General features: G+C 38.3%; 1 protein-coding gene across 2 annotated transcripts; it reads left to right on the forward strand.

The window, feature by feature from the left end:
* pr (6-pyruvoyl tetrahydrobiopterin synthase purple) lies at positions 1-27,212 on the forward strand. Of its 2 annotated transcripts, none has more exons than XM_076174057.1 (4): positions 1-314; positions 13,466-13,545; positions 22,245-22,383; positions 23,234-24,906. In XM_076174057.1, the coding sequence occupies exons 1-4, from the start codon at positions 235-237 to the stop codon at positions 23,274-23,276; spliced, it is 342 nt and encodes a 113-aa protein (XP_076030172.1). In that variant the 5' UTR covers positions 1-234; the 3' UTR covers positions 23,277-24,906. The 2 variants fall into 2 exon arrangements, with proteins under 2 accessions (XP_076030172.1, XP_076030171.1); XM_076174056.1 differs by lacking the exon at positions 23,234-24,906 and adding an exon at positions 25,902-27,212 and having other exon boundaries at positions 4-314.
* Positions 27,213-27,467: the final 255 nt, after the last annotated feature.

The following is a 27,467-nucleotide window of genomic DNA, read 5'->3' on the forward strand; positions in this document are numbered from 1 at the left end:
CACCCATCCCGCCCCATCGTCAGTGAGACGACTCGATAAGCGTGTGTAGAATAGCTCAAACTGGTCAGACGAGAGGTGGTGGTGGACGACATAGCTGGTTTGGAAGTTGACACAGCTCTCTGACACTGATTGACAGAGAAGCTGATTGTCAACAAGATTTACTTCTGATCCTGTAGCAGCAGATACCAGCTCGCCTTTTCCTGTTTCTTGAGCCTGCAACCTGCATTCGAAACGATGTCGGAGAAAACAGATAAGTTGCCTCTCGGGTATCTCACTAGGATTGAGATCTTCAGTGCTACTCACAGAATGCACAGGTTAGTTACGCGCTTACCTGTATACAAGAATGTGTGTGTAATTGAATTTTCACTTAGATTATATGAATATACTTTTGTCTCGGCATTATTACAGATGTATTTCATTCTAATTCTTATCATGCTTAAGTTATACCAAGAGATCAACTAACGGTTGGTTCAAATGTGTTATAAAATGGCTGGAACTGTGCTTGTATGTCGAGACTGACCGAGAGGTAGGTGAGTAGCGCTTTTCCTGAAAGAGTTGCAGCCATACAGAGCAGAACAACGTCCATATACAGTGAATATATATCGTTACACAAAGGACGTAGTAACTACAGAACTAAATACATATACATACATGAAGCGACTAAGTAACTACGCACATGTACATACATATACATACATGAAGTGACTAAGTAACTACGTACAAGTACATACAGACATACATGAAGTGACTAAGTAACTACGTACATGTACATACAGATATACATGAAGTGACTAAGTAACTACGCACATGTACATACATATACATACATGAAGTGACTAAGTAACTACGTACATGTACATACAGACATACATGAAGTGACTAAGTAACTACGTACATGTACATACAGACATACATGAAGTGACTAAGTAACTACGTACATGTATATACATGAAGTACCTCAGTAGCTACATAAATATACATACATGAGGTACCTAAGTCACTACATACATATACTGTAGAAACATTCAATTGCTATATACATAGTTACACTATGGACGTTGGATCATGCAAGACAGACAGGCAGGCAGGCAGATAGGACAGGCAAATACTTGAGATTCCAGATTCCTACTTAACCTCGTTCTTCAGTCTGTCGCCATGCAATTTCATTCAACCGAACGTGGCGCACTAGGTAGGGAAGGGGTGAAGATTAATCTAGATTTGATCCATTTAACAAGTTGATGACTCCTTTTCTCGACCCTATCCCTTTCTTGAGGGCCTATCTTACTGTTGATGCTCTTGCTCGGGTAATCACGAGCTGTGCATGACTCCCTCGCCGTTCCAAAGGATTTGAAAAACAAGTCGTCCGGAGCAGTGAGGGACACGTTTACAAGAGTGGGGATGAGGCATCTTGACACCTGTTGCAGGAACAAAGATTTTGTTTTTATATGCTTGAACCAGCATTGTTGTATGATTTACAAGCTTAGTACCTGACATCCAGGGTACGGTATGTTTCACAGTACCTTAATGAAAACCTCGTATGCAGAAAGCGGATACCCCTCACCCCCTATAGACATCCATCACTCTTTAACATCAAGATATCACCACCGTATCAAGATTTAACAACCCAAGCCTTACTCTCTCTTCGGCTTTTTTCAAACCTTCGTCAGACGACTGCACAGGCCTCGTCCATATAGCGTGAAATGATTAATGGTGAACTTGCTCTCCACACTCGAAATAACTTACAACGTCCTTCCCACCACAACGCCTGTCCGAGCCCCTCGTCTACTCATTTCATTATTCCTGAGGCGCAGCCAACTGGGGACTGCGCAGATCAAATGGACAATCAGCATCATAGCGTCCGTGACGTAGACAGACTTGGGACGGAAGGTTATTTATTCACGGGAATGTTAGATGCGTCTTTATTGCAGATCCGATCCATCACGCAGGATGGAATGATGAAAACTGGAAATGGGACTGTAGTTACTAAAGGCTAAACGCTACACATGATATAAAAGTATTTCCAAGGATCCACTAGTACACTCTAACCTAATATATAAAGGGTTTTACTACTCACTGAGTTGATTACGGAGAGGGGTGTGTACAACTTTCGAGTTTAGAACCAGACTGGCGCCTAAATGTGTGACGTGACATCACAACGGCAACCGGTCTCACACACCTTCTTAATTCTAATTCTTAAAGTGAACATTGTACAAATAATGAGATGTTATCTTGCAACACAGCTTGCAGACAACTTACAAGGTGGGATTTTTCGAACAGAAGAGGCCTCTGCTCGAAATATACTTAAAATTAAAGCATTACAAAAAACAAAATTGAAAACCTCTTCCGAGGGGAAACGAGCCTTACTACAAAAAATATGTAAACATGGGGATACACGGACATATAAAAAAGCCCCGTTACCTCTCGTAACGGCACAATTCCCCTTCGGTCAACGTGTCAAAATGGAAAATATCTTACTGTGTGCGATCTACAGCGTTATGCCTAATACAATAAACCCGTTGCTTTTTACCTGTATTGATTCTAGTGTGTAACAAATAACTTGAAAATATCTTACAATGTGCGATCTACAGCATTGAAACACAGTTCGATGCTACTATAGCGCGAGGTCTACCTCGCGTTTGCACTATAGCGTGAGGTCTACCATTTCCATACATTTATTTTAGCGATAAACACACATTTTGTACATATCCTAGGAATGACTTAGATAGATAATTGTATTTCTAATTACATACATACATACATACATACATATACCAAAGGCTTTTTCCCCCTTACACGGGGAAGAAAGGTAAAAATAAACATGTTATCATATATTTCCATACATTTATTCTAGCGATACACACTTCGTACATCTTCTAAGAATGACACAAATAGGTTAGGTTAGGTCAGGTCACGTGGACAGGTCACGTTTTTTATGTATTTGGGCAGGACACATGTTTGATTGGACAGGTGAGTGGAGCCTCCCGGAGGGACGCGTGTCAGGCGGTAGATCTCAGGCTGCACCTGGGTAGGTGACATATGGCGGTAGACATCACGCTAACACCCACATTTCTCTTACGTTCGTACATACACCGAAGAATCTTTAAAGGATGAGTTAAAGGCTTTTGTTAAACATAGATATCTCAAAGATCTATGTAGATTTAAGAAGGTGGCCGAAGACATGCACCGAAGAATCTTTAGAGGATGAGTTAAAGGCTTTTGTTAAACATAGATATCTCAAAGATCTATGTAGATTTAAGAAGGTGGCCGAAGACATGCACCGAAGAATCTTTAGAGGATGAGTTAAAGGCTTTTGTTAAACATGTATATATATTACAACGCTGCATCGCAGAGTTGTAATATTTTCTGTGATACTCCATTTTTCACTTTAAATGTGTATGCAGGATGTGTCTGAATCAGAATTAGGTATGCGCGAAAAACAAGCGTGACGTCACTATCGCGCTGTTATTATTTACGACGCCATCTTTTGCGACCCATTTGACTTTGTATCGCTTAGTTTGAATGCTTTGAACGTTCATCGCATGCGCAGGGTGTTCAAATTATCTTGTTATTACACAAGTGTATGCCCAAATCTTTCAAAGAAAACAAATATTCACCGATTCCAACGCAAATTTGGTTATCAATCTTGTCAAATTAGTTTTTCGAGTGAAAATATTAAGGTAAGACATCAATAACATACTATTGTAATGTAAGAATGTTGTTTTTTAACCTATTTTCTTCCATATATGAGCAGCTCAAGATCGTTGGGCAATATACACTTGGTGATTTTTTTACCCAAAAATCTTCACATGCCAAGTTGCATGTCAATTGGGCCAGTGATTCGGATGTTATCATTATTTCCAATTTGACAACAGTTGCCATGGTAACATGATAGGTGTTAGTAAGAATGGTATAAGAAGGCCCTTCAATGTTAATGACATGACATGTTCAGGAGAGTCTAAATTGACAACAGAATGGTATAAGAAGGCCCTGCAATGTTGACATGCTCAGGAGAGTCTAAATTGACAACAGTTGCCATGACAACGTGATAGGTGTTAGTAAGAATAGTATCAGAAGAAGGTCCTGCAATGTTATTGACATGCTCAGGTGTTTTATTGACCCATAAAACCTAGATATGCCAAGTTGCATGTGAGTTGGGCCAAGGGTTTGCTTTTTATTGATGACAATCTGAAAATTGACAACTTCATGGTTTTACAAACAAAAGGATTACAAAGGCTGAGCATGCCGACAGGAGACCTTTTGATCCATATCTAGGTCGGATGCAAAAAAACAAAAAAAAACATATATATATATACATATACACATATATATATCATATTAATAATAAATTAAAACTATAATAATGTAAAAATAACAAATAAAATACATAAATAAATGCATAGGTATAGTTGAATAACAAACGAACAGGTAAATAGTAAATGATTATAAATTGACGTATAACTAATAATAAATGAAATCAGACAGACAAATTATAACAAAACAAAAACAAATAATATAACATAAATTATAATCATTACAGCATCTTACTTAGGTATTTATCTAAATGATTCTTAAAGCTTTGAACTGAACTACATTGCACTACCTGTGCAGGAAGTTTATTCCATTCATTAACTACACGGTTGGCAAAGTTGTTTCTACCTACTTCCAAATTGAATCTATTTCCGGACAGTTTGAGACCATTGTTTCTTGTCTGATTCTCATTCAATGTGAAAATTTGGTCACTTTTGATGTTGTCAATTCCCTTTAAGATCTTAAAGACCTGTATCAAGTCACCTCTGAGTCTACGCTTTTTTAGGGAAAACAGATTCATGTGCTTAAGTCGATTTTCGTATGATTTATTTTTGATATTTGGAATCAGTTTTGTGGCTCGCCGTTGTACTTTTTCCAGTCTGTCAATGTCTTTAATGAGATTCGGTGACCATACGGAAACAGCATATTCCAAATGTGGACGAACTAACGATTTATATAGCTTGTTAATGAGTGATGGACTTTTGAAATCAAAAAGATCGCGCAATCAATCCCAGAATCTTATTTGCTTTCTCAGAGGCTGAAATACACTGCTTGGATGATTTGAGGTCGTTACTGATAATTACGCCGAGATCTTTTTCACTATCCACTTTTGTTAACGAATTTCCAAATAACTTGTAATCGTACTTACTGTTATTTTTACCTATGTGCATTACCTTGCATTTACTTGTGTTAAATTTCATTAGCCACTTTTCAGACCATTGCTGTAATTGATCTAAATCTTCTTGAATATCTAATTGGTTTGAGTGATCATTTGCCACTCCGCACAGTTTTGTATCATCAGCAAATTTGGAAACAGTAGATTTTAGTCCATGGTCTATATCATTTATATATACTATGAATAGAAGTGGCCCAAGAACGGAACCCTGAGGAACTCCACTTGCAACACTTTTCCATCCAGAAGTTTTTCCATTTAAAACAACTCTCTGTTTTCGACCTTTCAACCAATTACTAGTCCAACCTAATAGGCTACCACTTATTCCATGCAAAGCTAATTTAGTAAGTAGTCTTTCGTGTGGGACGGTATCAAAAGCTTTTGCAAAGTCTAGATATATTAAATCTATATTGTTTCTTTTGTCATAATTCGAGATAACTGTGTTGTAGAATTCGAGTTAGTCACGCAAGAACGTTTCCGTCTGAAACCATGCTGGCTATCATTTATCAAACGGTTACTTTCTAAATGATATTCGATAGCATCTCTGATGATAGTTTCCATTATTTTTCCTACGATCGAAGTCAAACTCATAGGCCTATAGTTATTTGGTTTCTTTTTGTCACCTTTTTTGAATATGGGAGTAACGTTAGCTAGCTTCCATTCTGTTGGGACATCTCCGGATATGATGGATTTCTTGAAAATAATTTCTAATGGAACAACAATCTCATTTTTCATTTCCTTTAAGATTCTTGGATGCCAACCGTCAGGCCTTGGTGTTTTATTAACTTTGAGTTTGTCTATACACCTTTTAATTTTTTCTTTTGTTATATTTACCGTAGTGAGTAAGTTTACCCCAGACTTTTCACAAGTTTCAGTTTGGAATTCACTTTGAGGTGTTTCGTTTACGAATACCGAGCTAAAATAATTGTTTAAGATATTACACATTCCTTCATTTGAATATTCAAGTTGACCGTCAGCAGATAATAGTGGACCAATGTGATTCCTAACAACCTTTTTATCTCTAATGTAACTATAGAATTCTTTGGGATTCTCTTTGGATTTATCAGCGATGTTCATTTCGTATTGTCGTTTTCTTTTTCTTATTGTCTTTTTTAAATCTCTCTGTATTGATACATAACTTTCATAGTCATTAGATGCACCCGAGCACTTATATTTCTTATAAGCCTGTCTCTTTTTAGCAATACTTTTTTCAGTTTCTTTGTCGAGCCACTTTGGGCGAGCCTGATTTGGTGGACGTCTGTCCTTAAAAGGAATGTAAGTTTGAATCATCTAAGTGAGCGTATTTTGAAATATTTCCCACATCTGATCTACAGGCCTTTCGTTTAATTTTGCCTCCCAATCTGTAAGCTGAAGCTCCTGACGTAGTTCTATGAACTGAGCTTTACTGAAATCGGGTATTTTAGAAGCACAAGTATCTATTCTAAAATTGTTTAGGAGTTTGAATCTGACTAAGTTGTGATCGCTATTTGCAACAGATTCACCGACTTCTACATCAGTTACCATGCTTTCGCGGCTAGTGATCAATAAATCGAGTAAGTTTCCATATCTTGTGGGCTCTTTTACATGCTGAATTAAGTAATTGTCACCAAGAAAATCAATCAAGCGACTACCTATATGGCCATGTTCAAGGGTCATCCAATCAATGTCAGTAAAATTGAAATCACCCATTATCAATAAATCCCGGTTGCAGAAACTAGACAGTTCTTGAAATAATACTTTGTCGTCTGCTAATGATAATGTCTTTGGCCTATATATTACACCTATATTCATTTTTTGTCCATTTGTTTGGGTTAACTCTACCCACAAACTGTCATATGCATCCTGTTTCACTTTCTCTAAAACACAAGCATGAACATTGTTTTTAACGTACAGTAGAACACCCCCACCTTTCTTGTGGTTTCTATCCTGATGAAAGTGTTTAAATCCCGCAATATTAAATTCAGCTTCGAACTCTGTACCATTTAACCATGTCTCAGTTATTCCTATCATATCGAGATTTTCGCTTTTGACATACGCCTGTATTTCTTGAAATTTGTTCCTAATACTACGAGCATTAAAGTACATAGTTTTAAGAAACTCGTGATTATTTCTTTTTGACACATTTTGAGTTTTATTTATGCCTTGCTCTATATTATTATTATTTGGTCCTTCAATGACATTCAATGCCTCATTAACATTTCTCCTATCAAAATTAACATGAAAAGGCAAATATGGTATGATGGAGATGTCTTACATTGTTTTTGACATGCTCATGTGATTTGTTGATCCTTAAAACCCATTTATTCCGAATTTTAATAAAATTGGACCAGTGGTTTAGAGTTAATGTGTATTTCTTTACCGAAATCTTTACAAATGACCACCCTTAATTCTAACACTTTGCTATGGTGAAATCCAGCCAAAAATGCAGGCTAAAAAATAACTTAAAAATTTCGTATCTCCCTTATTTTTTGAGCTATTTCAAAAAACTAAAAAGCATTTTGTTTCTAATAAAATTGTCTTTCATATGCAACAATAATTTAAGGGTTAAAAGAAAAATGAAAATTTTGTGCCCGTACCTCCGATTTTTTTTTACCCACGCTTCAATTCTCGTGTGCCCGGAACGTCACCTAAGTTACTCTTCAGAATCATAAACTAGACCATGTAAGATGACAAAAGTCTCTGTAGACTACCTCGGCAATAACTTGCATGAACGTATGTAGCTGAAATTGGTATACAGTCTTGCATGAGGAAAAAAACTCTGCTAAATTTAAAATTTTGAGATATAAAGATTATGAGAAAGACATTTATTGTGACATGAATGGGTCAAGTTGGATTATTAAATTATGTAACCAGTGTAAATCTGTGCAGCCATAGAGGGAGGAATTTTATGCCTTATAAGAGAACCTTCTGCGTGAAAATTTTTATATTCATTTGTTTTAGGGTACTATATATTACAATGGAGGATCCCAAAACATCAGAAATGGGATGGAGGCAGATCAACAGGTGTTGGGAGCTTAGTCTTAAAGATGTGCAACTCCAAATCATTGACAGTTGGTTTTGTTGGTACTTTCCTTAAACGTTTTTACACTCGGCAGCTACATGATAGACCATGATTTATTAAAATTTCTCACAGGTATTCGATGGCGTGTGAATAACGAGGTTTGCCACTCAAAATTCACACTTCAGAAGACTCCCAAAACTGTTTTCGAAGTGCAGACGATTTTTTCAGAGTTGAAAAATAGCGTTTATGTTGCCTAAATTTAAGATCAATTGCAAAATATTTCGTGGGAATGGTCGGCAATGCCTTTTTGTTTGCTCTGCTTGGAGTTTTGAAAAAGTGTCTCCCGTTGTGCATTATGGCCTTTAAGTATGGTACGTAAGTTACAGTGTGTCCATGGCGTACTTCCTCACAAAGTGACCGGAACAACCTACGAATCAAGTTCACAACCTCATAAACTTATATATATTTTTTTTCTTTAGGTTTGGGAGTTATTGTTCTTGCTCCAAGAGCGTGACGATGAATGAAGCAGTGATGTTCAGGTTATGAATTATTCTCTCAGCGTGACTGGGAGTACCCTCAGTGCATATCGAACTGAAGTTTCCTGTGAAGAATTCTTGTATTTCATTGAACACATCTCCAGCTTGCGCTGTTGTCTTCAGTTACTGACAGTCGAGGACGCTTTCTACCATTTTTTTCATGTGCCGAACTACTGTCATTAACTGACAAATAGTTTGAGATTGCTGTTGATTCATCCACTTGTGCTGGTCTTGATGTCAGCTACAATTTGCTCCAGGAAGTCCTCACTCATGTCGATGATTCGGTTACGGATTAAGTCGATAAAGTCATTTGTCGCAATTTCTTCTCAACTTCCTTGCCGAGAACAATCTTCGCTATCTCACAGGCACGCAGATTGATCAGCTACCAAGGTTTCTTTGAAGCAGCAGCCTGGTATGCAACATGATAAGAAACATGCAGTGGTTTCGCTGTTGGCGAAAACATGTATGAAGGCAGCGTGACAGCTTGATCAAACCTAGCTCTTCTGGTCCTGTTAAATATCATACCCTGCATCCTTGCCTCCATGTTTGTTCTTGAAATGTTCATCAAGCTTTGGTAGCTTCATTGTCGCACTGGAAAAGTGTACTGCACAAGATACACTGTGGACGTTGTAGTTCAACCTTACAAAGGATTACAAAGGCGGAGCATGCCGACAGGAGACCTTTCGGTCCATATCTAGGTCGGATGCGAAAATAATAATAAATTAATAAATAAAAACTGTAATAATGTAAATAACAAATAAGATACATAAATAAATGCATAGGTATAGTTAAATAATAAACAAACAGGTAAATAGTAAATGATAATAAATTGACACAACTAATGATAAATGAGAATCAAACAGACAAATGATAACAAAACAAAAACAAATAATACAAAGTAAATTATAATCATGACAGCATCTTGTTTATCTAAATGATTCTTAAAGCTTCGAACTTAACTACATTGCAGTACCTGTGCAGGAAGTTTATTCCATTCATTAACTACACGGTTGGCGAAGTTGTTTCTACCCACTTCCAAATTGAATCTATTTCCGGACAGTTTGAGACCTTTGTTTCTTGTCTGATTCTCATTCAATGTAACATACGTGAAGTCGTATTTGACAGTCGCCATTCCACTTCGCTTCTTCTACTCATTGCAGATGAATTTGGAAACTGAGATACATAAACCATCTCACGCACGAAACACACGAGTATGTCAAAATTAGCCCCAGTCTCCTGCCATGCATAACTTCCATTCTTAGGCAATTTTCCTCCCTTAGAAATTCATAAGTGGATACGAGCTATGCATAGATAAAAACGTTCTTAAAAACAGGAAAACTATAACTCACTCTAGCAGAGGTCTGCGTGTTGGTGGTGGGGGAGGCTGGTTCGGTTTAATACGTGACTATAACCGCCCTTCCTTCGTTTTACCCACGTGTACTCGTACACACGTACAAAAAAAAAAAAAAAAAAAACATGGTCCGGGTCTGAAATAATTTCAGTACCACTGACCTGCGAGTCGTTACTCCAACCCTCGTGGCGGGGAGTTGTGTGTGTGTGCGTGTAAGGTCACAGCATTACCCATAGATCGGTCATATATGAGTCTCTCTCTCTCTCTCTCTCTCTCTCTCTCTTTCTCTCTCTCTCTCTTTCTCTCTCTTTCTCTCTCTCTCTCTCTCTCTCTCTCTCTCTCTCTCTCTTTTATTTCCCATTTATGTGCTATTTTCCTATATACCGTATATATTAAGGAAGTTGTACAGTGCAATAAGTATCACTTTTAAGGACTAACAACGATATATATAAATTCAAAGACACGTGGAGGGCTTTTTCCCCTCGCTGCGCCGAAGTATCACATATATAGGCCCCTATACACTGTCAGTCATGATTGCACAGTCATCGAGATTGTGCAAGCAGTGTTTGGGCCACACACTATCAGTAAGATTGATCAATCATTACTTACCTCTTGGAGTTTGTGGAGTTGGATGAACTCCCTCCAAAGTTCCTGAGTGTCCTGTGTGCTCGCCATGGTTACAAAGGAAAGACTGTGCTGTTGGCACAATCATCGCCACTATCACTCATGATGGTGTAACTACTATGCTTGAGCTTACAAAATCAAACCGTGTTGGAAATTCCTCAATCATCTGCGCAAACACTCAATCACACCCACTCACACAGGATATGCTGGCGCAATCATGAATATTGTGCAATCATGACTGACAGTGTGTAGGGGCCTTAAGACATGGAATGGTGTGTATCATGACTGTTATAATCCTAAAAAGCGAAATTTATTAATACAGTAATATGGTGATATAACTTACTTTACTATATACTGAGTAGGAAAAAACGCATAGATGGGAAATGAGAGATATATACATAGGAAATGCAACACAGACATCAAAATTCTTGGTTTGAAGACACTCGTTTGTCCACGCTATTGTGACACTGTGTGGGATCCACACACTAACAATGACTTGTACGAATTACAGCCCACACAAAATAAAAGAGTAAGGTGGATCAGACGTGATTACAGACACGGTCTAAGTTAGAACAATACATTAAACTTGAACAAGAAGACGAATACACAGACAACAAATTATATATAAAATCACAAATAATTTAGTTGATATAAACAAGGAAACTTACTCCCTACAAATACACGAATAATTAGAGGCAGTCACAATGTAAAATACCACACATACCAAACAAGTACCAACATTTTTAAGTGCTCGTTCCTCTCCCGCAGAATTGAAGATTGGAATCTTCTCCCACTCTTGATACTTCTAGAAATAGGATCACCCATCACTATCTTCCTCTCCTCAGTCCTAATCCCAATCCTGACCCTAATTCTGATATCACCCTTAACCCTTATCCTAAATCTTCCTGAGCTAAATCCTGTCCCTAACGTTTAATTCCCCCGCTCAGAGCCTGCACATAATGCCAGCCGTGAGTGGCTCTCTGCAGATTCCCACAAAGTTGGTTTACTAGAATAGCTATGGTAAATCACGACATATGCCACACCATTAACGGACTCCATGGGTCGCACAGACTATAGGAGTGGTTGTGCCCAAAAGAGATTAGGAAGGGAGGGCACCCTTCAGTCTCAGGCAGCTTCAGGGGAAGGGGCTGCCCCCAAGAAGATGAGGGTTGCCTCGGAAGGGGAGACGGTGAGGTGCCGCGCCACCCCAACCGACTGCCGAAGTGAGTGGCGGGCTGAGACCTGGGCGAACAGTGGCTCTGGACTCTAGCAGGTAGTCGCTGCTGATTGTTGCACCGCAGCTCCACAAAGTTTGCAGCCCTTGTGATTGTCTCTCCCACTTGCCACCCATAACGATATACAAGCGGACTGCCTCGTACCTAGTGACGAGGTAGTGCCATAGCACTGACTCCGAAGTATGAAGATTGCTGTTGTGGTCGGCCCTGACCATCAATCTGGCCTCCTTGTTGGTAACGCCCTTGTTATGTATGATTGTGGGTGCCAGGGTCAGTGTGATCCTGCTGAACCTTGTTGCTGCCTTGACAATATCGTCCGCAATAATGTACCTGGAATCCCAATATGACTGGTGATCCAGTGAAACTTTGCAGACCACATATGCAGGTGCAAGAGCTTCAATGGGTGCCTCTCTCGTACCTCCATATCACATCCGTGTATCCTGCAACTTCATTAGGAAATTATCTTCATACCGATGCATATGCCTTAGGGAACAGTACCAGCAGTTGACTGAAATTCACGTTTCCAGCACCAAAATAACAAGCGTATAGAATTTTTGTTTTTGTTTATTCTTTTCATAGGCATCCTCGTATCCCCTTGGAACCGGCCTCGCACCCCCAAGAGGCGCGAACACTCAAGGTACCAGTTTCATGTTAAACTTTAATGCAGATTAATGAACTAATTCTTTATGGTACAAATTTCAGTGTGAGATAGAAGTTGTAAGATATATATATATATATATATGTATATACATATACATATATGTATAAATATATATAAATATGTACATATATATGTATATATATATGTATATATATATGTATATACATATGTATATACATGTATATATATATTTATATGTACATGTATATATATATATGTATATATATATATGTATATATACTGTATATATGTATATATGTATATGTATATATATGTATATATGTATTTATATATATATAATATATATATAAATATATATACATATATATTTATATATAAATATATCTATATAGATATATATATATATATATATATATATATATATATATATATATATAAAGGAGGGGAGGTTTCTTTTGGTAGCATAAAATCTAGCTAGGCAGTTTTTAATTCTTGGGTGGAACAACACTTCAGTGGTTTGATCAGGATATTCGTTAACTCTTTATGGTACTAGTGAGCTGATTAATAAATTGTGGTGTTAATTGAATTAGGATTTCAAGTGCAATACAATGGAATACAAAGGTCAAAGGAGATACAAACAGTGACAGATTTGGGACCTAACGAAGCTGCTTGCGAATTGAAAGGGATGTGTAAAGTGTAAACCAAGATCTATATTTAGACCTTGATGTAAACAATGGAAACTGTCCGTATCCCGTGTCCTGTGGATAAAGGTCCCAGGACGGTAGATATACCAGCTATGAATACCTCAACAGAACCTGATGGAAAAGCCTGTGTGGGGTTTTTGGTTTGTCTGTACAATGGGAACAGTGACTAATTGTAGCCCTTTCATGTTACAGCAAGCAACTCAATGATAAGGAGAATAAGGAACTGTATGGGAAATGCAACCATCCTCATGGTCATGGGCACAATTACAAAGGTAAGTGTTTTTGTCTCTTAGTATGTGCTTGACAGAATTGGCAACTGTTGAAGTTCAGGATTGTTATAGCAGTAATGATAATGTTGCTCCAAGTTCCACTGACTAGAAACCCACAGCTTCACAGCATCCAATAACATTACATGATTACAGTCCTTAGGCTCTCCCAATGAACCCTTCAGAAGGAAAAAAGGTTCCTTTCCATTAACATGCAAACTCATTTTTATTATATTTATTTATTTTATTTATTTATTTATTTATTTATTTTATTTATTATTATTATTATTTTTTTTTTTTGCATTTTGCATTTTTTGTGAGAGTGGTAGAGCCTGTGATGGAATTTGAGGTGGAGAGAGTGAGTGGTTTGATGTAAAGGTGGGACTTCGCCAGGGGTGTGTTATGTCGCCTTGGCTGTCCAATTTATATATGGATGGGGTGGTACAAGAGGTAAATGGTAACGGTTTGGGGATTGGAGATGGTTAAAGAAAATGGAGGAAAATGGGAGATAAGCTAGTTGTTGTTTGCTGATGACACTGCACTTGTAGCAGGATCAGAGGGGGGATTAGGGAAGTTAGTGACGGAGTTTGGGAAGGTGTTTGAAAAAAAGGAAGTTGATAGTGAATGTGGGTAAGAGTAGGGTAATGAGGGGTACAAAGCGAGGGGATAGCAGTGGGTTGGAGGTGGGTGTTGGGGGTGGATGGCTTTGGATGCTTGGGTGTGAGTGTGACACAAAAGGGAGGAGTGGAGGTAGAGTGTAGTTTGAGAGAAGCAAGTAAATGCCTTGGGAGATTAAAAAGTGTAATGAGAAATAGACATTTGGGTAGGGTTTACTAGAGAGAAATGAGGAGAGCAGGGGTGGAAAAGGGAGTTAGGAGATAGAGTTGATAAAAGATTATTGGGATGGTTTGGACACATGGAAAAAATGAATGAAAAAGGATTAGTGGGGCAGATGTGGAGGGAGTGAACATGAGAGGGTGACCATGTTGAAATGGATGGGTGGGGTAATGTCTGTTGAGGAAGGAAGGGAGAAGACAGAAGATAGGGGTGAGTGGAGAATGGTCATGTATGGATGATGCTGTGATGCATGGATATGTTGTCCGAACTTAGAATAAAAAATAAAAGGTGTATGCATGTGTGTATGTGGGGGGTTAGGGGGGTATTACGAATATGCTTGGAAGCCAAGGGGGTGCAACCTGGAAAAGTTTGGGAACTACAGGTCAAGAGACTAGGTGCCATACCTTCAAATGAAGATGAGGATGTTGATGCATTTTGGATATGGGTGGCAAAGAAATGGCTCTCTCTGATGTCCATTTCATAAGACTGCCATTTCATGTACTACTCAGGATTGTGTCAAATGTTTTACTCCTAGTTCATAGGTGTAATGGTTTATAGAGATTTTATGAATTAACTTCTTTTGCTGGATCACATGAAGAATCGTTACTCCAGACTTTGACAGAGTGACAATTCTTCATGTGGGCTATCCTAGGGTAACAATTCCTCATGTGGACTATCCTGGGTTTACAATTCTTTAATTGTATAAGTTGATGGCAATAAGCATAACCCGCATTCAACCTAACCTAACCTAATCTTTATTCTACTGTTGATATTCAGCGTACTGGGATGACAATTCTTCAGGTGGGATCTCATGGGGTGATGATTCTTCATATTGGCATTCTGGGGTGACAATTCTTCATGAGCCCCTTTTGCCCATAATAGGTGAAGTTCTTCAGATTAGTATGGATAAAGTTTTGAGGGGTACTATAAATGCATTTGGATGTAGCCATCACATGCCACAACATTGTTACATAGCATAACACAAAAACAAATGAAACATAAAAATTTCACATCATATGTAGAAACTTGTTTAGTAAAAGATTTAGAGCATTTTGTGGTTCACATAATCATATTCCCATTTGGCTCAGTTGTTGTCATTGTTTTCATTCCCTTGACTGTCTGGCTGAGCAGTCCCATCTCCCTGAGGAACATCATGGCTGGGATGGGGTTTTCTCGCAAATCCTATATAGAGTGTATATTGTCTTGGTGGCTTGCATAATTGTGTACAATGCAGTCTTCCATAATGTGTTGCATAGTATGGGGTGAAGTGTTGCATCCTGGAAGCTATCTGCAATGCGGTCATCCAGTCTCTTTTGGTAGCTTAAAAGTACTGGATGGTGGTCACACTACAATCTGGCCAGATGGATTCTGTCCTCTCAGAGGAAAGAGGATTCAGAGGAATGGATATCAGGGTGTCTGGCATGCAGCAATGTATTGTCCTTCAGTTTGTTGATGGAGCAGTGAATGATATGATTATGGATATGCTTCTGGAGGCTGGTGTCTGGTGGTAATGGAGGAAGATATAAGTGTGTGATATAGGTATTTAGGTATTGTTTTGATGTTTCTTGGCATGTGTGGGTGTTCTGCTGTGTAGTGTAGAGGCTGCACCTCTCATGTCAAGGTGAACCTTGACTTTGAGGACTTTTGTTTCATGGTGTAAATTGTCTGTATTTACCTAGTTGTATTATACGGGAAGGGAGCTATGCTTGTGGTGTGTCTTTGTCTCTCTCAGTATCAAATTTTTTCTTAAAATCTTGAATAGTGTTTGCACACGCTGTTTCTTTGTCTAATAATTCTAATTTGTTCCAAGTATCTATCACTCTGTGGGAAGCTAATTTTTTTCAGATCTCTTCTTTGATTATCTTTTATAGTTTCTTTTCGTGTCCTCTTGTTTTTCCATTGTTCCATTTCAATAAATCATTCTTTTCTAAGATTTCCATTCCCTTCATAATTCTATAGATAGTTGGTAGGTCTCCTCTTTCCCTTCTTTGTTCCAGAGTTTGTCATTCTAATTTGGACAGTCTTTGTTCATATGTCATTTTGGAAAGAGTCGGTGCCAGTTTTGTTGTTGCTCTTTGTATTCTTTCTAATTTTCTTATATTCTTTTTGGTACTGGGTGTCCATAGTGTTGCTGCATACCCGAGTTTTGGTCTTATTAGTGGTTAAAATTTTGGTGCTACTATAGTGTGAGGTCTACCGCCATATGTCGCCTACCTTTTTGCAGCCTGAGGTCTACCGCGTGATCCGTGTTCCTCTGGGATGCTCACCTCACCTATCCATCAAACATGTCTCCTGCCCAAATACATAAAAATCATGACCTGTCCACATGACCTGACATAACCTAACCTCTTTGTGTCATTCTTAGAAGATGTACAAAGTATATATTACTAGAATGAATATATGGAAATATATGATAACATGTTTATTTTTACATTTTTTCTTTAATATGAATGTAATTAGAAATCAAATTATCTAAGTCATTCCTAGGATATGTACAAAATATGTGTTTATCGCTAAAATAAATGTATGAAAATGGTAAAGCTCACGCTATAGTGCTAACAGGAGATAGACCTCACACTATGATGTGGTAGACCTCACACTATACTAGCACCAATTTTTTTTTAATCATTTCCTCATCCAAATAGGCAAATGCCACTTTTATTGACCTCAATAAATTGTAGGTGTTGTATGTGCAGCCTGTAATTGTCTTTAGGACTTTGTTTTATATGGTCTGTAAGATGTGCATGCAGGGCTCATATAATTCATTACTGAGTGTATGCTTTGTTTGTATATTGTAGTAATAGTTTCTTTGTTTTGTCCAAATGTTGTTCCTGCAATTGATTTAAGCACATTGATTCTAGGTGTGCATTTTGTCCTTATGTTTGTGATGTTTGTTTGTTTGACAAGGTTGTATTGTATGTTATGCCAAGAATCTTGGGTGTATGTGTGTGTGGCATGAGAGTGTTGTTGATATAGAGGCTTGGTGTGTATTTGTATTCTGCTGTCCAATTGGTGAGAAATGTGGCTGCAAATTTAGTTGGGTCTATTTTGAGTCTTTATGTAGTGAACCAGTGTTGAGTGTGGTGAGATATGGTTGTAGTATTTCTGCAACTTTGTCTGCATTACAGTGTGTGCATATAATTGTAATTGTATTTGCCTGCGTAAGAAGAGATTTGTATTTCTGAGGTGTCAGGTGTGGGTATATTGTGCATGTATAGATTAAAGAGTTGTGGTGGAGATAGAACTGAGCACTGTGGTATTCTGTTCTTTAAAGTTTCTGGTGTATGATGATTGCCCATTATATGACACATAGACATTTCCACCTGTCAGATAATTGGCCAGCCATCTTTTGGTATTATTGTGCATGTTTGTGTTATATATTTTGTTTGTGAGATTTTGATGGGGGATAGCATCGAAAGCTTTACTAATGTCTAGTGTTATGAGAAGTGTTCTGTGTAGGGCCTTTTCTGAATTGGTGGAATCAAAATCTTTGTGTGAGGTTTATCAGAAGAGTGTTTATGGAGTATAGTGGTCTAAAACCATGTTGTGACAAGTTTTAGTATAAGACGTTCTATGATTTTGGAGGGGTTACAGAAAAATGTGATTGGGCAGTGTAATACTGGAAATGTTGGGTCTTTGTTGAGTTTGGGGATGGTGGCAATTTTCCCATGCTTCCAGATAGTCTTGTGTGAATAGCTGTAGTTTGCAATGTTGCTGAGTGCATGTATGTCATGTGGTCCATGGTGTTGTAGGTGGATGTTACTTATGTTGTGAGGGCCACAGGTGGATGGGTCCTTGAGGTTATGGATTATATGTTTCATCTGGGTGCCTATGGAGGTTGTTGTTGTTGTTGTTGTCGTTCCCTAGACTGTCTGTCCGAGCAGTCCCGTCTCCCCAAGGAAGGCCACAGCCGAAACTGGGTTTTCCCACAAATCCTTTATAGAGTGTATGTTGTGTTGTTTGCGTGCATGATTGTGTATAATGCAGTCTTCCATTATGTGTTGTATGGTATGGGGTGAAGTGTTACATCCTGGGCAGCTGTTCACAACACGGTCGTCCAGCCTCTTCTGGTAGCTTAGAAGTGCTGGGTGGTGACCGCATCGCAGTCTGGCCAAGTGGACTCTGTCCTTACGTGGGAGAGAGGATTCAGAAGGGTGGATATCAGGGGGTCTGGCATGCAGCAGTGTGTTGTCTTTCAGTGTGTTAATGGAGCGGTGAGTGATATGATTATGAATATGTTTCCGGAGGCTGGTATTTGGTGGTTGTGGAGGAAGAGAAGAGAGTATCTGTGTGTAATAAAGGTCTATGGGTGTAGTTTTAATGTTTCTTGGTGTGTGTGGGTGTTCTGCTATGTAGTGTAGCGGGTGTGATGTGTTTGTGGTGGCTGCAGCAAGTGTTTGTGTGCCTCTCATGTCGAGGTGGTCCTTGACTTTGAGGACTTTTGTTTCATGGTGTAAATGGTCTGTAGGTGATGTATTTGTGCAGCCTGTAATTGTTGTTAGGGCTTTGTTTTGTATGATTTGAAGGGTGTTGTGGTGTGTCTCACTGAGATTAGGAGCCCATGCAGGACTCGCATAATTCATCACTGAGCGTATGCATTGTTTGTATATTGTTATATTAGTTTCTATGGAGGTTGTGTAGTTTGGGTCTGTAGGGGAAGTCTTTATGTTAAATGATGTGTTAGTTGTCAGGGTGAGAGGTTAGATGGCTTATCTGTGCCAAATAATGTAAAAAATACCTTTGCAAAGAATACATACATAAATGGAGATGTGCAATATTTTTGGTGTTTTTAATGAGGGTTTTCTTGAACAAGTTTTACATGCCATAAAATATGGTTCTAATGCTCTATTACCCTAATTCATTATTCCATTATTTGAAAAGGGAAAAAAGCCTTTAGCATATGTATATATGCATTATTTTAAAAACCTGGGACCTATGCTCAGTAGTTTACCTAGAAGTTTGGGTTTTGGAATATTTCTTGCCTGACAATTTAACTACCGGTATATGAAAATATTTCCATGTGGCAGATTACTGTATACAGTACTTATCCATAAGATCACTTCTGTACAAGTCTGTTTTTGGCTAAGAAATAGTTGATTTATTATATACCTCATGCATAGGCCAACCCAAGTTTTTAACCTTTCAGTTTGCAGCTTCTCTAACCTCATCCCAAGAGGGTAGAGTTGTATCCATCACTAGATCAACAATCATCACCTGAACACCAGGCAGGAAAAGCAAACCTCTCAGGGGGTCAGCCATTTACAACTGCTCAAAGTACTGTTTTGCAAGCTCTACACCTGTCTGTGCCCAACACTAATTGTCCATCAACTGTTCAAACAGTGCTCACCTGGGTCACAGTTTAGGAGTGGAGTTTTCTTTGGGGCTTAGGTATTAGGTCTGAGGTTATTTACATTGAAATGGCCCTTGACATCATCATTGATTCACTCACCATAGAGGTTTGATTTTAGTGAGAAATGGAAGAAAATCTAGAGGCATTAGTGATCAAATTGAAATTATATCACAATAGAGGATGTTTCCACATAGTCTTTTGCCATAGGTTTCTTTTACAGCTTTAAAAAGATTCTGTTGCTTGACTATATTCTAAAGTTTGGTTGCTTAAAGTTTTAGTCTTCTTCATAAAACAGAGAAGTCCTTCTATTTTAGTAAATTCATATGATAGCCAAGAACAGAATTTATGAGGTTGTATTTGGATTTTAATCACCACTGTCCATGGGTGACTGACTGAATAGTTTTACTTTAAATGAATTCATTGAAATCTGTCAGCACTAAGCTTAATGCAGCTACATGATTGAAAAAAAAAAAAAAAGTCAGAATGAGAGGCATAGACTTTCCAATCAGTTTTGGGGTAGGGACCAAAATCAGGTACTTAATCAGATGATCTTGTGAGATGAACATTAGAAAGAATTATCTTCCTGCCACCTATCTTCAGAATTCATTAACAACCTCACCTCCATCTGGGGGTGCATCATCAAGGGGCTTACATCATCCCCAGACCAGGCCCAAGGAATCTGTCAAGTTCAACTCTATTACCTTTATCAATCAATCTGTTATCTATAGTCTTTCTTACAGAAGACCTGCAGCCATTAGGAAACTGGGTGGGTCCATAAGTTATTCAGGGAAGATATATTGTGTTGTTGTCTAAGGTTTATTAGTGTGATGCATTGTAGTATAAGGTGTTGTATGTCCTGTATTTCGGGGATGCATCTGGGGCAGTTAGATTCTGTGGCCAGGCCAACTCCATGTTGGCACTGTTTCAGTGATGGATGGTGTCCTGAATGCAAGCATGCCAATGTGGTTCTTACCAGACATAGGATTTTTTTTTTTGTGGGGTTGTTAGTGGAGTATTGAGTTTCGAGTATTGAATTTTCACTTGAAAACAGACAACCAGCAACTGCTTTCCTCCTATCAAAGTCAGTGACATAGAAACTGTCACAAACTACTGTAACTGGTTCACAGGTTGTACATTTTTTACCAAACTTCCATCTCATAAACTGAGCCAAAAATTGATATGTGCAGAAAGTTCAGTATAATAAAGCCCTCAGATATATTGAACTTTTGGCTATAATGACCAAGTCTTCTCCCCAATTAATATGATATATATTGAGGGTATACTGTAATAAAACTCTGACAGTAGCCTAACATTTCATCCCAGAGAAATGTATAGGGGGGCGCCCAAGGACTGTTACCAGCTTCTGTGGGGTTACTAATTTTCACTCAGTAAAATTCAAGCAACAATTGTTTTTCAGAGTATTTTGTATCAAGTTTTTTGATGACAAGAAACATTTGTTTGTCAGTTCTCCAGGTCACAGTCTTTCCTGGGTAAGAGCAATAAAAGTGAGAACTTATGTTCAATATTAGCATCGCTAACAATTTTTAGTCTTACCATAAAAAGAAAATGAAGAAAATTGTAGGGGGTTATGCTGTTGTCATTCTACAATTCTTACAACATTCATAAATTTGGATATAACAGCTATTTTCTTTCTTACCTAGATATGGTCAGAAAACATAACTTAAGAATGAAGGAGATTGCAAGAGACTATAAGGCCTACATTAGGTAGTTCTATGTCCGTTATCACCTATTATCCCCATCCATAAAGTTGTGTAACCTTTTGTTAAAATAATTGATAGTTTAAACATTCACTACATGGTTACTAAGTCTATTCCATTTGCTAACCACTCTATTGGTAAGCCAGTTCTTGCCAATTTCCTTTTTAAATTTGTCCAATTTAAATCTATTACTGTTAGTGCTGCCCTGTTGTCTTATTATGATGACCTTGTCTATACCTCCCTTGTTAAAGCCCTTGATTCACTTGAACACTTCTATTAGATCACCTCACACTCTGCATCTTTCAGGAGAGTGTAAATTAAGGTGCCTAAGCCTGCCCTCATATGGTAGATTTCTGAGCCCATGTATAATTTTGGTCATTCTCCTCTATATGACCAAAATGATACATGGACTCAGAAATTTACCTCAGAAAATATTGATGATTTCTTTTGTCGAGGCTAAACAAACACTTGTTGATAGGTTGTATGTTTATTAGCTCTTATCTACAAAAAATAAGACTTCTTCTAAACTTATACACCGTTACCCACAAAGTGAGGTTGGGAGAAGAATATTCTCACCATTTTTACTCCCATAACAATAATTTTTTTCAAATCCATGTTTTAGTATTGTTAAGATTCTATCTCAACAAAAGTTGAAAAACTTAAATCAGAGTATAAAACTCGTATTGAATATTGACATGTTAAATTGAAGTTTGAGTAAGCGTTATATATGTCAGATAAAGTTGTCTGTATATAGATAAAACCAAATTTACACTGTATTCATCCTTTCATTTTGTTGACAGTGGAGGTAACAGTCAAGGCCCCAATTCATCCTGTTACTGGAATGGTGATGAATGCTGTAATATTGAAGGATATCATCCAGAAGACTATCATGGATCCTATGGACCACAAAAATCTTGACTTGGATGTTCCTGCTTTCAGGTTAGTTATTGAATAGTTTGTGTATATACCAGATTGTAATGCAAAGAAAAGGAACTGTTCATGGGTTTTCATTTTATTAAGAAATAGAGTGAGTAGGTTGAGGTAAAGGTGGGACTTTGCTAGTGAACATGAGGGGGCAACCAAGGATGAGATGGATTGATGAGGTAAAATGGGCATTCGGAAAAAGGCGATGTCTATTGAGGAAGGAAGGAAGAAGACAGAAGATAGGGGTGAGTGGAGAATGGTTGTGTATGGATGATGCTGTGATGCATGGAAGAGAGTGGGTGGGGGAGGGGGATAGGGAGTATGTGTGAATGATATTCTGATGCAGCCCGAAGGGATTTCTCCCTTCTCTTTTTCTGCATGAGGAGACAAGAGTTGGGGTCGCCGATTAAATGAAGCAGCCTTGCTGTGGGTGTGCTGTGTCTTGCTGCAATGCATATGACCCAGGCAGTGGGCGAGATTCAAGACTAACCCATCATTCAGGAGGAGCTAAGAAAAGAGGGAGGGGTGGTGAATGGGAGTGGAATATGTGGTGATGAAATGGGTGGGGGTGAATTCATGCCTTTGACTTTGGCTACCTCTCTTGTAAGGTGGAAAAAAACCTTTGGTATATGTATGTATATAGATATTTCAATTTATCATATCAAGGCTCAAATACATGTAAGGTTCCAATCTGGATTATGTCCTTAAAGGGTTACCAAGCCCAGGTACAACTTTGCATTTTCTCTTTTGTATTGTTATTTATTTTCACGAGAACCATGTTTAAAACAAATATCTCAAAAATACTATTTGAGGGACTTATTGACAAAAATATTCATCATCTGATAATTTGCATTCTAAAACACAGCACACAGCACCATCTCTTGGTATTAGTTCCGATGACGTCATGAGCTGTTTACCAACCCAAGCATCCTGTAGCGAAACAGATATTCAGCAATATTGAGAGTTTTTCATTGTCTTTTGAGAATATTCTCAACTCCCTAAATATCTTGGACAACAGCCTAGATGTGCAGATAGATGGCATATTTATGGGCTATTAATTTAAAATGGAATATTTCTGAAGAAGTTTTCATAATGGTGTATCATTGGTGCTTACCTGTTTGTGTATTGGTTCTGCAATGCTGTCTTATAGCACTCAAAAAAGGAATGGTAGTATGTGTGATACATTCAGTATTTTGTCAGTGTGTTCCTACAGAAAATACTGCATCACATTCACATTACGCCTCCTAGATGCCAACAAGCCTAGGTATAACTTTGCATTTTCTAGAACATAATTCATACATATACCAAGGAGTTTTTCCCCCTTACAAGGGAGGTAGCCAAAGTCAAATGCATAAATCCATTCCCACCCATTTCATAAGAACATAAGAATGAAGGAGACTGCAAGAGACCATAAGGCCAACATAAGGCAGCTCCATATCCATCACCACCTGTCATCCCCATCCATAAAGTTGTCTAACCGTTTCTTAAAACAACTGTTAGTTTCAGCACCCACTACATGGTTACTAAGTCTATTCCATTCGTTGACCACCCTATTATTAAACCAATTTTTGCCTATTTCCTTCTTAAATCTAAACTTGTCCAGTTTAAATCCATTACTATAAGTCCTGCCCTGTTGTTTTAATATGATGACCTTGTTTGCATCATCCGTGTTAAAGCCTTTGATCCACTTGAACACCTCTATTTGATCACCCCACACTCTGCATCTTTCCAGAGAATGTAAGTTAAGATGCCTAATCCTCTCTTCGTAAGGCAGATTTCTGAATCCATGTATCATTTTGGTCACTCTTCTCTGTACTGATTCTAGTGAATTGATGTCCATTCTACTCCACTCCCATTCACCACCCCTCTTTCCTTGGCTCCTCTTGGATGAGGGCTCATCCCTGCATCTTGTCCACTGCCCTGGGTCAGAACTTCCCATAAGCCTCCTATAAGCCCTTCAAGACATAATACCAAACTCAATACTCCAGCAAGAACCCCCTGACATAAGCCCCACAGGAAGCACCCTCTCACACCTGACAAAAACCACACTGGCACACCTATATTCAGGACAACATCCAGCATTAAAACAGTACCAACACAGAATAGGCCTGGCCACAAATTCAAACTGCCACAGATGCAACCACAGCACAGAGGACGCAGAACACCTCCTACTATAGTGCCCGAACATTAGCTTATGATCCCACCCAAGGGCTGTAGCTGGTTACCTGAAGGCTGCAGGTTTTCTACAAGAGAGACCAGGGGATTGAATGATTGATCCCACACAGAGTGAAAGATATAAACAAGATTGAGATGCCACAAAGGGCAGCAACCAGTTAGATTGATAAAAGAAGCATGGAAATCAGAGGTGAAAGGAGTGAACATGAGGGAGTGACCAAGGATGAGATGGATTGATGAGGTAAAAGGGATATTGGGAAAGAGGGGAATATTTGTTGAGGAAGGAAGGGAGAAGATAGAAGATAGGGGTGACTGGAGAATGGTTGTGTATAGATGATAATGTGATGCACACAAGGGAGTGGGTGGGGGATGGGAGGAGGGAGTATGTTTGAATGATATTTTGCCACAGCCTGAAGGGATTTCACCTCGTCTTCTGTTTTTCTGCTTGAGAAGATGTTGGGGGGGGGGGATTGCCGATTAAATGAAGTGGCCTTGCTGTGGATGTGCTATGTCTTACTACATTGCTTCTGACCCAGAGCAGTGGACAAGATGCAGGGATGACCCATCATCCAGGAGGAGCCAAGATAAGAGGGAGGGAGGGGGGTGAATGGGAATGGAGTGTGTGGGGATGGAATGGGTAGGAGTGGATTTTATGTCTTTGTTTTTTGGCTTCCTCCCTTGTAAAGGGGAAAAAGCCATTGGTATATGTATGTATAAGGAAGGTAGCCAAGTCAAAAGGCATGCACCCACTCCCATGGTAATTAGAAAATAAAGATATAGACCAAATTGGAACCATAGATTACACATGAGCAATAGGTACAATTCTCTGCAAGAAGTCTTAAACACATCCACCCCTCACATTGCATCACATGAACACAGTCCATCAAACATAACATGAAAACAACTACAGCAGTATCCTACCCAAACATGTACAATAATTTACTCCACCACAAATACAGCCATATAAATCATGTAGACACTCAAATCATAAATTAAGCACTCCTAAACAGACTACCAAATTTACTTTTCCTAACTGTCCTGTATATCAATCCATCTTAGAAATCACTCCCAATACAATCAAAAACTGCTCTGGCACATATATTCAGTTCACCACCGTGAGCTAAAACAGTACCAACACAGAAATGACTTGTAAATGGACATCAATTCTCTCAATACAGACACCTTGCAGAAGACATAGGGCACCTTATATCACACTCCCTGATGCTCTCTAGACAGCAACACAAACTCTCTTGAAGTTATTTATGGACTAAACAGTGGCCAACCAGTTTCTAGGGTCATAGGTCTCCTGTAAGAGAGAGCTGGGACTATTGATTGAGTAACTGAAATTTACTTTTCAGAGATACACTGGTTGTTAGCACCACTGAGAACCTTGCATGGGTTATCTACAAAGAGATTGAACCACTTCTCCCGGAGGGTGTCAAGTTACATGAGATCAAAGTCCATGAAACAGATAAGAATGTAATGATGTTCCGTGGGGAGTATGTATAGATGATGTCATAGGCATGAGTAAGTGAAGATAAGAGTCATTAAGAATTCTTTTGAATACTTTCAAGGAAACTGGAATATTTATACAACAAAAGTTTAATGATCAAGAAGAAAACTCAAAAACTGGCTTCTTCTTTCTGCATAGAAGATTATTGCACTACAGTGATGGCAAGAAGGTATGAAATTGAAACAAGTAAAAAAAAAAAAATTGTGAATTACAAAAAAGAGGGCTGGGAAGAATATGAAACTGCTAGTACACACATGTCTACATACATAAATGCATATAGACATCCATACATGTATACATGTGCACACACATATACCAAAAGGCCTTTTCCCCCTTACAAGGGAACCTGCTAGTGTACATGCATAAATCAGTTTTTCCCAAGTAAAGCATGGCAACTACATATATATATATATATATATATATATATATATATATATGTATATATATATATATATATATATATATATATATATGTATGTATATATATATATATATGTATATATATATATATAAAATATATATATATATATATATATACACACACACATACATACATACATACATATACCAAAGGCTTTTTCCCCCTTACAAGGGAAGTAGCCAAGAAACAAAGGCATAAAATCCACTCCCACCCATTCCATCCTCATATACTCCACTCCCATCCACCCCCTACCTCCCTCTTATCTTGGTTCCCCCCTGGAGCCAAGATAAGAGGGATATACTGGTATATTCTTAAATGGGTGGGAGTGGATTTATGCCTTTGACTTTGGCTACCTCCCTTGTAAGGTGGAGAAAGCTGTTGGTATAAGTTTGTATGTATGTATGTATGTATTCTTAATAGCATCTTGAAGTGCTTACATCAGGCATCATTAAATCTTGGGAAGTGAAAGACCTACCTGTCTTTCCACACACCCATTGTTGGTGTAACCCATTGTGCTGGCACCCAGTCCCTGACCTAGGTCTGAAATCTCAAGTATAACATCTGTTGGTATCGCCAGGGTTTTTTTGCCATCTTTTTTATGCTGTTGGTGTTCCTACAAAAGGGACCTTGAGAGCACAAATGATATACATTCCTGCATAGCAAGATTTTTCATGTTGTAATAGATATATTGTAATAAATGAATTACATACATGTCTAATATATTCTTGCAATGTAGTGAGGCTTTTATTTCATCCTTTTTTTTTTTAATTAGAAATTAAACCTAGTTTTTCATATACATGACTTCCATTAATAGCTTTGTATTTTAATTTACCTCACACCATGGGGAACCAAAAGTTGAAAAAAATCACAATATGGTGTCTATAATCAACTTGAATGTGAAGGGTATTGCTGCATGTTATTGTGGCAGAATAGTATGCAGTCGTTACTTTAGGGTCATAATGGGGTGCCCCTATGGACCAGAGCCACACA

The sequence above is a fragment of the Oratosquilla oratoria genome, chromosome 35 (assembly GCF_046742065.1).
Source record: "Oratosquilla oratoria isolate Oo_2021 chromosome 35, ASM4674206v1, whole genome shotgun sequence".
In the NCBI taxonomy this organism is placed as follows: Eukaryota; Metazoa; Arthropoda; class Malacostraca; order Stomatopoda; family Squillidae; genus Oratosquilla; species Oratosquilla oratoria.

Excerpts from the sequence above, each read along its gene's own strand:
- pr (XM_076174056.1), top strand. The coding sequence starts at position 235 with ATGTCGGAGAAAACAGATAAGTTGCCTCTCGGGTATCTCACTAGGATT. Across the intron at positions 315-13,465 it reads GCTACTCACAGAATGCACAG|CAAGCAACTCAATGATAAGG; the intron begins GTTAGTTACGCG and ends TTCATGTTACAG. Across the intron at positions 22,384-25,901 it reads TTGGATGTTCCTGCTTTCAG|AGATACACTGGTTGTTAGCA; the intron begins GTTAGTTATTGA and ends TTTACTTTTCAG.